This window comes from Salvia splendens, chromosome 18 (genome assembly GCF_004379255.2).
Source record: "Salvia splendens isolate huo1 chromosome 18, SspV2, whole genome shotgun sequence".
Classification (NCBI taxonomy): Eukaryota; Viridiplantae; Streptophyta; class Magnoliopsida; order Lamiales; family Lamiaceae; genus Salvia; species Salvia splendens.
Genome location: NC_056049.1, coordinates 11,662,338 through 11,673,275, shown reverse-complemented (window position 1 = coordinate 11,673,275; position 10,938 = coordinate 11,662,338). Strand labels below are relative to the sequence as shown.

The following is a 10,938-nucleotide window of genomic DNA, read 5'->3' as shown; positions in this document are numbered from 1 at the left end:
TTTATTATAAAACTAATATATAAAAATAGGACTCACATGTCACAAACTTTTTCAACCCACATTCTATTACATTTCTTAAAACTCGTGTCGGGTCAAATAGTGACGAATTATTAGGGACGGAGAGAGTATTACTTAACAAAATTGAAAGCATTTTTAAGTCACAAAAACATCAATTAAATAAATAAATTAATAATTATAATGAAAATGGGATTATGATTTATTCCACTTAAAACATAAATAGTGGCCAAAGTGCGTAATATTAATTTATTAATGAAAGTTAGAAAAAGCCACAACTTTAATAAAGTAGTATGAATTTCATTGGCATGCTTCAAGATGCTTATAGCTATGAATTCAAAAGCGAAACATTTTTGCAGGAATTTGTTGAAGGTTATAAGTCTCCTTATGCTGAGGGGGATGAAGCAGTTCCGTTGGAGATGCGCATTGCTGATGCGGTTTATGCAGCTGAAGATGTAATCGAATATCACATTGTTGAACAGCTTCGTCCCGGTGGCTTAGTCTTGTACGAGGCTTTGAGGAACGTGATAGAAGACATGGATTCGGTGGTTGCAGTCAAAGAAGGTATGCTTCTGAGACAAATCTCAGATATCTCGATATATGCAGCAGACTTTTATAATACTCCGGGGTATATGAGAGGAGACATTCAATTGGTACAAGAAAGGGTGACAAAACACCTGGCAGAGACAAGTGTCACCATCTGCTAATTCCTCAACATATGCAGAGACTCATGCGTATTTAAGAAAAGACATGGATTTGGATTTGATCAAGAAAGACATGATGGAGATCATTGCAATCAAAGATCAGCTAGAGATACAAGTCTCTGCAGCATCAGTTGGTTCGTCAACATCTGCAGACTTTCATTTCATGAGAGTTTGCAGAAGGTGATAGAAGACATGGATTTAACCAACAAATAACTAATGGAGATCGTTGCGCTCAACGATCATAGACAAGTCTCTGGCGGTTCCTCAACATCTTCTTTCTCTAGGCTGAGCAGCACAACCATGGTGGGCTTTGAAGATGTCATGCTTCAACTAATGGAGAAGCTCGTTTACGGAAAACCCGGTTGCCAAGTCATCCCAATTGTAGGAATGGGAGGAATTGGTAAGACCACTCTTGCCACAAATGTTTACGAAAAAACAGCTAATAGTTGTCATTTTGATATTTGTGCTTGGGATACAATTTCTCAGCAATATAACATAGAACAACTTCTTTGTGAAATTCTATCTCAAGCCAATAAACAAGGGTCGAGCCAAATGAGCGAAGATGAAATAGGATTAGCACTCCACAAATGTTTGTCATTTAGAAGGTATCTATTGTGTTGGATGATATGTGGAGTATTGAGGCATGGGAGAAGCTACAACGCTATTTTCCTGATAATAGTAATGGTAGTCGGATAATGGTGACTACTAGGCTATTAAATTTGGGATCAAAATTGGATAGTAGTTATGGGCTTGAAATGAAATTTATGAATGAGGAAAGTAGCTGGAATTTGTTCTGCAAAATTGTGTTTAGTGGAAAGAGTTGCCCTTCGGAATTAGTGAAAATTGGAAAGAAGATTGTGGAGTGTTGTAGAGGACTTCCATTATTATCTATTGTTGTGATAGGAGGTCTTGTGGAAAAACTGGAACAAACCAAAGAGTGTTGGGAATCTATTAGGGGAAGCTTAAATTCATTAGTGAATTTGGAGAATGATATGCATTGTTTGAAAATACAGAAGCTGAAATCTCTTAGCTGCTATCTGCTTTCAAGATGTGATTTGTCGTGAAAGCTTACCTTTCCACACTCCCTCTTCAATGGCTGAGGGTAGTAGAATGGAAGACATAATGGAAAAGGTTAGTACATTACCCCTTCTTCAAAAGCTCAAGTTGTATGATGGATATTTCACTACAGGCAAGTGGGCAACAGTTGAAGACCAGTTCCTTAGTCTCAAATTTCAGAATTAATTTGGAATGTTGGACGACTAAAGTTGTATAATGACTCGTCAGATACATTTGATTATCAATAATAATTTATTTTTATGTTTTCATGTTGCTCAAAAATAATGAAACGCTTTTAGAGAAAACTCATAATTAAGGATCTCAATTTAGCCCGCAACCCGTGGGCTGGCCCGAATAGCCCGCCAAATTTATAGGGTTAGAGCTGAAAATTTCCAGCCCGATAAACTTACAGCCCGATTAGCCCGCACCCGATTAACCTGCAACCCGTTAGGGCCAGACCCAAAAACCCGAGGGGCTGGCCCGGTGTAACATCCCAAAATTTTTGCGACTTTTATTTTAATATGTCGATTGGGAATTTCATTTATGAAATTTAATTGTTTCTACGTGATTGAGTTGGCTATGTGGAATAAATTGTCATGGGTGATTTGGAATGAAGTGTTATTTATGCTTTTTTTTCAATGTGGAAATTAATTTAAATAAGAGCATGCATTTTGTTCTAGCCAAATAAAGTGGCTATTTTCGGCCCCTTTGATTAAGAAGGAAATAATATTTGTTTCCCTGCTTTGTGGAATTCCTTCTATTCAAACAAATACCAAATTAATACGTAAGTCAAATTAATTGGGGATGTGAATATTTTCCTTGTATTGTGCTCTCCATATCACACGCCCCTTATGCTTCAAATTTCCTTGTGGAAATTTATTTAATTGTTACCTATTTTATGGGAGTCTTTTCCTATAAAGAAATTACCAAATTTAAATCCTATTCTTATTTAATTGAGGATTTAAATAATTTTCCTTGTGCACCCATTAAATTTTCGCTCTCCCCCTTTTATTTCCTACTTGGAGATTTAGTTTATTTTGTTCCATTGTTTATGAAATATTCATTGTTTTAATTCCTAAGTTGTGAATATATTTCTCTCCAAGTAAATACCAAATAAATTCCTTGTTAATTTAATAGTCAATTTTTGAAAATTCCCTTCTTTTAATTGTGTGATTTTATTTATTGGCCTCTATTTTATTCCTCCACAATTAATTAATAAATTAATTTAATTGGGGATTAAACCTACTATAAAATCACCTAAACCTAACCCTAGCCCCCATATTTTTCCCCCTCCGAACCGTCCACCTCTCTCTCCCTCACTCTCACACGCCTCCTCCTCCCTCTCTACATTTTCTCCAAAAACTCTCCTTCAATCCTTGTTCTTGCATCCATTGGAGTTGGAATTTAAAGAGTTTCCGAGGAATCGCATCAATCCTTGTTTCTACTGTTTGATTTGGATTCAAGAAGGTATAATTTAAAATCTTTTCGTCATCCTTTCCATTGAATCGTTGTTCCTGAATCCCTCATGCATATACGGAGTGTAGGAATCATAGATCGCATAATTAATCGGTGGGAATTTATGTTTGTGTGAGAAAATTTGTGGATGGGCGATTTTGAATGAATATGTGTGAAGTTTGGATGATTCATTAGTGAATGATGTGTGAATATATGAGAACATGATCGTGAGAACTTTTTGACTCATGATTGTGTGTTGGAAGCATGAATAATTGTGTTTGGATGAATGAGGAATAAACCCTAATTTCGGAATTGTGAAGCCTGAAAACTGTGGCGTTTGGACAGTGGATTCCGACGTGAGTTTGACCAGACAAACGCTCTTATTTTGACACGAATTTTTAACTGAGTAAATTTTGAGGTGTTTTCTGTGTTGTGTGTGAATTTCAGCCCCATTTGACGGAAGATGAATTTTTAATAAATTTTTGAAGTTGACTGCGCAATTCTGCCAGAAACTTGTATTCTCACCTATAGAGTTTCGTTTTTGATTTGACCGATCAAATGGCCTTATCTTGATGTGAATTTTTGACTGGATGCAATTTGAAGTGTCTTCTGTGTTTTGTGATAATTTCAGCCTCATTGAACATCGGATGTATTTTTGGTAAATTTTTCAATCGAACCGCGCAGTACTGCCAGAATTTTTATGTTCCGACCAGAGGGTTGCATTGTTGTTTTGACTGACCAAATGATATGATTTCGGTGTGAAATTTTAACTAGACGTGCTTGATGTGTCTACTGTGTAGTGACCAAAATTTAGCTTCATATGAGGTCGGATGGATTTTTGGTGATTTTTACAAAACGACTGCGCAGTTCTGCCGGATTTCTGTTATGTCAAAATAATACTTGTTGCCAAGTTTGGGTGAATTATATGATGCATGTATGATCAAGGAATGTATCTCATGACGTGATTATGTGTGATAAGTTGAGAAATATTATGGCATGTTTTTCCTTATGTTGATGAATGTTGGGGTGGGTAATTTAAGAGAACGATGAAAGGAACGATAGGACATGCATGATAATTTGTATTGATGGAAGGCTGATTGTGTTGTGGTGTTGGCAAGGGGATTGTGTGTACGTGAGCACAAGGAACGAGGGTTGCTTTGAGTTGGGTATTGTGTTGTTTAAGCAAACGAGGTGGGCTTTCTTTTACAAATATTTTATTTTCCGAAAATATGATGTGGTGTTATAAGGGTGGTTTAACTTGTTATGTCATGCCATGATGTTTTGTTTATGAGATTGTTGCCTGTTGCCTAGTTCGTCTGAGCTTGCTCCGTTAGGTTATATGGCTGTGTTGTGAAACGAATTCGGGTCTGAGTAGGGCCGCAAACCCTATCAGGCTGTGTACACTGGTGGGATCGTGGGCCGTCCTTCCTAGTCGGCCGGTCTCGTGGGCGAATAGTGTGGCCACACTTTCATCGCACATGGAATGATGATTGTGATTGATAGATTGTTGAGAAAGTTGGGAGATTATTTGACTGGCCAGTCTATGAAATATTTTTGTGTTCTCGTGATATTTCTTAACTACATGTAAAACTCGAGATCATTGGTATGGATGCCATAACTATATATAAAATGTTTTCGGCATGAGCTCATTGAGTACAACAAGTACTCAGCCCTGCATGTGTTTTCCCTATGTGCAGGTTGAGCGGGATGTTGCGGTGGATGTTGAGTCGGCCTAGGAAATTTTGGATGCGTTGTGTCTTCATACATAGGCGTCATCCTTGACTCTCTTTGAAACCTTATTTCCGCTGCTATATCTTTTTATCTATGCCCCAAGAGTTCTTTATTTTGTACTATTTTTTGCATGTCAAATCCTTTTAGACGTTAATCTGCTGTTTACTTCGTTACTCTAAAATGGGTTTTCGTAAAGTAAAACAATTGTTCTTTTGGAGGTTAATTAGATTTTAATATTTATTTTTCCCCGCCGCTTCCTTTGAAAAATCGTTTGCTATAAGTCTTTGCACTAATTGATAATGAATTTATGACAGTAAGTTTGTTTAAGCTAAAAACTCGTTGTTTAACTTTTAATGAACTAAAATATTTTTCTTTTAAGCTAATTGAGTCTTTCTTATGAACTGTCGTCCTTAAATGTGGTCTTTATTGCTATCCCGTGGTCACGATCTCCTCGTTTATAGTACCCCTAGTATGGGCGGTCGTGACACCCGAAAACCTGATAAAATTTCTATTGTTCTATTTGTTTGACTCTAATTCGACACTTCATTGATTATTTTATAATATAGATTACTGAAAAAATAACTTTTCATTTTATATATTAAATATATAAATGATATATTAAGTTTTTATTAATATAATAATAGATAAATGAATTAGAAACTTCAAATTCACTAAAAAATATATTTAAATTTCTAAACATGCTTTAAACTTTCTTGATGTTTATGTTTTATTTTGCATAAATCTCAAATATTAGTATTTGATCATGTTTATGTTTGAGTTTAAGCATCTATCTCAAATTTATCATAATTAAATATTTTACATTTTATAAATATAACTAATTTTCACCATTATTTATTGGATTGATCGCATGTTAATTTTATCGGTAACAACCCGATTAACCCGATGAGCTAGCCCGAAACCCGAGCTTTTAGGGTTAGGGTTGAACATTTATAACCCGAAAAAATCACAACCCGATTAGCCCGCACTCGATTGACCCGCAACCCGGATAGGGTTGGCCTGAAACTCGGTGGGCCGGCCCGATTGACATCCCTACTCATAATTGCATCTACACACAATTATAGTTTGTCCATATTACAAATGTGGCGTTAGGAATTGTATTTTTGACAATTTCACATAAAAGTTCCCTACATTTATCATAAGATGTTGTCGACCAAGCGTTATATCGTAGTATAACATCTAAGGTTGTCATAAATATACTATATTGTCCCTCCCATTTTTCTTCACGCCCTATCAACTAAACTCCGGCGGGCGAGGCAACGAGCATGGCCCCACCAGGGTCCGGGTATATATATCAACACTCATCAAGATGGACATGAGAGATTATATCAGAGCGGATCACCTACTCCGCAAATGGTACACCATTCCTACCCCACACTCACAACAAAATAAAATAATCGTATAAACACGCACTATTTTAATAAGTGATGATGTATCCATTTTATTTTGTTGTGAGTGTGGAATAGGAACATGGATGAATCCAACTACTAGTTAGCATGTGCAAATGCCCCACTTCAAATTTCATCACATATACATAAATTATACATTATAAAATATATTTGTTTTAATTTCTCACTTATTGCCCCACTTAAATCTCTTAAATATTGTCTTTGTATATTTTTGCCCTCTTCATATAAATTCCTAAATATGTCCCTGAGTAAGAATGATGCATCATTTATGGAGTAGGTGATCCGCTCCGAGATTATATAGGTCATTTCTATACACAACTGACAACTCGGCCTACATATACACACGACATGTACTGATGCATCTAGCCATCGAAAAAAAACAAAGCACGTTGAACAAAAATCACAATTCAACTGGAACATTCTCAAGGCATGCAATGATCATCATAATATGCATATCCATGTATACTAGTTGAGTGAGATATAGCCCTTTGGTATCGGACTCTAAAATGTTTGGGCTTGATGGGAGTCGATATCCTGGCCCAATGGTCATGGCATCAATATTACTAATTCTTATCAATATAATTATAGCTGTCTCATCAGTCATCACAATTATTAAAACAATTTGTGTCCAATATAATTGAGCCAATACTTGGTATTATTCCTTTAATAAAAAGTTCAAAATTCTCCTAACTTTTAAAAATTGGTATGGCAAATTTTCTGATAAACACTAGTATAACTTTAAGATGGAAATAGCTAGGCAATTACATTGCACCTTCCAAGATGCCAAGTTGCTAACTGTTTAAGCATTTCAACAACCAATGTTAAATAATTCATGAGAGCCAGTTGACTTGAAGTCTTTCCTTCCTACTCTCTCTGCATTTCAGACAAACGATTATACCAGTCTGAGATGGCGGCTTATGCTTCTCTGCTTTCTATTATGCAGATCATCCATCAGATCGAGCACCATCCTTCCCCTCCGATTTCTATGGACGAAAAACAAGTTGAATCTCTCACTCATATCGTTATGTTCTTGCAGGAATTTCTTGAAGGCTACAAGTCTCCTTATGCAGACAGCGACGAAGCAGATCCGTTGGAGATGCGCATCGCTGATGCAGTTTATGTGGCTGAAGATGTCATCGAATCTCACATTGTGGATCGAATCCGTCCACCTGTCTTAGACTCGTACGAGTCTCTGTGGGATAAGATGGGAGATATGGATGCAATCATTACATTTGGAGGTATGCTGCTAGGACAAGTCTTACGCGGTTCCTCAACATTCGCAGACTTGTACGAAATGCTGGTGGATTTGATAGAATCGATGGGTTTGATAGAAGACGAGGCGATAAAAGAGATGAATTTGATCATTGCAATCAATGGTCAGCTGCCTAGTCAAGTCACGGCTTCTACAGACTTGTATAAGACGGTGGTGAAGGCGATGGAACACATGAATCTGATCAAAAAAGAAGTGACTGAGATTGTTGCAGCCAAAGGTCAGCTGCAAACACAAGCCTCGGAATATGCAGACATTTGTAAGAGTCTGGTGAAGGTGATAGAAGACATGGATTTGATCAGGAAAGAAGTGATAGATATCTTTGCACTGAAAGCTCAGCTGCAGATACAAGTCGCAGCAGCATCACTTGGTTCGTTTACATCTGCAGACTTGCATGAGAGTCTGCAGAAGGCGATAGAAGACATGGATTTGATCAAGAAAGAAGTGATGGAGATTGTTCCACTCACATCTAGTGGTTCGTCAACTTCTTCTAACATGTTGAGGAACAATTCTTCGAGCTCTTCTCTCTCTAGGCTGAACAGCGCAACCATGGCGGGATTTGATGATGTCGTGCTTCAACTGATGGATAAGCTCACTGACGGACGAGTCGGTCGCCATGTCATCCCAATCGTAGGGATGGGAGGAATTGGTAAGACCACTCTTGCCATAAATGTTTATGAAAAACCTCTTATTACTCACCATTTTGACATATGTGCTTGGGTTACAATTTCTCAACAAATTAGCACGAAAAAACTTCTTTGTGAAATTTTAATTCAAGCCAATAAAGAAGAGAACTTTGAACGGTTGAGTGAAATGATAGAAGATGAAATAGGACTTTCTCTCCACCAATATTTATCATATAGAAGGTTTCTTATTGTGTTGGATGATATGTGGAGTATTGAACCATGGGAGAAGATACAACTCTATTTTCCTGACAATAGTAATGGTAGTCGGATAATGGTGACAACTAGGCTATCGAATTTGGGATTTCAGTTGGATAGCAATTATGGCTTTCAAATGAAATTTATGGATGAGGAAACTAGTTGGAATATGTTCTGCAAAATTGTGTTTGGGGAGGAAAGTTGCCCTTTGAATTTGGAGGAAATTGGAAAGAAGATTGTTGAGAGTTGTAGAGGACTTCCACTATCAATTGTTGTGATAGGAGGTCTTTTGGAGAAAATGGAACAAACAAAAGAATATTGGGAATCTATTAGGAGAAGCATAAATTCATTAGCAAATTTAGAGAATGATAAGCATTGCTTAAAAATACTAAAGCTGAGCTACAACCATTTGCCAATTTATCTTAAGCCATGCTTTCTGTACATGGGAATATATGCGGAGGATCGTGTAATTCAAGTCTCGAGACTCATCAAGCTATGGGTTTCTGAGGGATTTCTAAAACCAATAAGTGGGAAGAGTTTGGAAACAATTGCAAAAGAGTACTTAGTTGAACTAGTTGACAGAAATCTAATCTTGGTTCACAAGTTGGGGTCAACTGGAAACATTAAGTGCTGTAAAATCCATGATCTGTTGAGAGACCTTTGCTTAAGAGAAGCTCAAAAGGAGAGGTTTTATGATGTGGTTGAGCAACATAGTCCTCAAGGCACGTGTAGCCAACGGCGTGTTGTTATTATGCGAAGCACTCCAATGGAGAAAGTTGTTGATGCCTTGAAATCTAGACCATATGCCCGTACCTGTATAAGTGATTGTACAAGATATGAACGGTTGCCCGATCCAAAACTGTTGAGGACATTGAAAGCATGGGATGAAGATAATGTTCTAGGGATGTGTGAGTGTTGTGTGGAAGAATTGTTTGAGTTGGTTAATTTGAGGTTTCTTGATGTTAAATCTGATATGTACCTCCACCTTCCTTCTTCAATCAATCTCCTTTGGAGTCTGCAGACATTAATTGTTGATTATCCTATAATAAAGGTTATACATGCACCGGTCGAAATTTGGAACATGTCTCAACTTAGGCATGTTCATTTCTGGAGCGGAGAAATTCATCTCCCAGATCCTCCGAGTGATAGCATTGCCGTCATGGAGAATCTACAAACCCTCCAAGGAGTAAAAAATTTCAAGTTCGATGAAAGGATGGTTCGGAGAATGCCCAATGTCAAGAAATTGGGACTAAAGTATGATGGAATCGAGTCTAGTGATGATGATTGTTGTGTCCACAACATCAAACATCTGCAGAAGCTGGAATCTCTTCGATGTTTTTGCTATCCCGAGGCTAATTTTTTGCAAAAGCTTACCTTTCTACACTCTGCTAAAATCAAGAGTCTATTTTTTCAAATACCACATGGTCGTAGAATGGAAGACATATTGGAAAAGGTTAGTACATTACCTCTTCTTCAAAAACTCATTTTAATTGGTGGAGATTTCACAACAGACAAATGGGAAACAGTTGAAGGCCAGTTCCTCAGTCTCAAATATTTGAACTTAATATGTGGTGATCTGGAATGTTGGACGATGGAAAGCTCTCATTTCCCGTGTCTCGAGCAACTATATCTTTTAGTCTCAAGTGATATGAAGGAGATCCCTGCAGAACTGGGTGAAATTTCGACACTCAAATCAGTGACTTTGTACAATTGCAGTGAATCGGCACTTAAGAGTGCAAAGAGAATGGTAGAGGAACAAGAGGACTTGCAAGGAGAAGAACAACTCACCTTTCGAGTCACGGTTCATCTCCACAACGATGAGGACAACGATGAGCTGTTGAAGTTGGCTACTCCCAACTTTAACGTTGTTAAGAAGAAGCGACTCGTGAGATAAACTTTGTTTGTTACTAATTTTTTTGTTTTCCATGTTGCTCAAAGTGTGCATTGAGACACAATTCTATATCTTTATTGCTAATGTGTTTTTAGGATTTATTTATTTATTTAATTAGGTTGATTTTTTCAATTATTGAGATTTTATAGTTATTTAATTATTGCTATTAAGTATAATTTCATTAGAGTTTACGTCTACATAGTCGCTGCCCTCTGAATCCGTTGGACGTCATCAAAGATGAAGAGGGTTCATCGGAAGCGAGGAAGGGCGAAGACAGCATGAAGGATATGGAGATCATGGTAGGGATAGATAGGATGAAGAGGAACAAGAGCCTAGACAAGATGATCTGGCCACAAGAATCGTCATGTATTTGGGGTGGAAATAAGAATGCACGTAACTCTTTCAATCTAAATTATTGGGAAGACGCACATAACTCTTTCGATCTAAATTATTGGGAAGACGCACATAACTCGGATCTGGCTACAACCGTTATTAAATACACACATAA

At 37.2% G+C, this 10,938-nt stretch overlaps 2 protein-coding genes across 2 annotated transcripts; both read left to right on the top strand.

The window, feature by feature from the left end:
* The first annotated feature begins 308 nt into the window (after nucleotides 1-308).
* Nucleotides 309-1,783, top strand: LOC121776739 (putative late blight resistance protein homolog R1B-23). The gene is made up of 4 exons (XM_042173911.1): nucleotides 309-579; nucleotides 740-899; nucleotides 1,004-1,324; nucleotides 1,429-1,783. Exons 1-4 carry the CDS (start codon nucleotides 309-311, stop codon nucleotides 1,781-1,783), a joined length of 1,107 nt encoding a protein of 368 aa, XP_042029845.1.
* Nucleotides 1,784-7,295: 5,512 nt separating this feature from the next.
* On the top strand, nucleotides 7,296-10,433 carry LOC121776738 (putative late blight resistance protein homolog R1A-3). The gene has a single exon (XM_042173910.1). The coding sequence runs from the start codon at nucleotides 7,296-7,298 to the stop codon at nucleotides 10,431-10,433; it is 3,138 nt and encodes a 1,045-aa protein (XP_042029844.1).
* The last annotated feature ends 505 nt before the right edge of the window (nucleotides 10,434-10,938 follow it).

Coding starts and splice junctions, on each gene's coding strand:
- LOC121776739 (XM_042173911.1), top strand. CDS start 309: ATGAATTTCATTGGCATGCTTCAAGATGCTTATAGCTATGAATTCAAA. Junction 900..1,003: donor TTCATGAGAGTTTGCAGAAG/GTGATAGAAGAC, acceptor TTCTTTCTCTAG/GCTGAGCAGCACAACCATGG. Junction 1,325..1,428: donor AAATGTTTGTCATTTAGAAG/GTATCTATTGTG, acceptor GGTGACTACTAG/GCTATTAAATTTGGGATCAA.
- LOC121776738 (XM_042173910.1), top strand. CDS start 7,296: ATGGCGGCTTATGCTTCTCTGCTTTCTATTATGCAGATCATCCATCAG.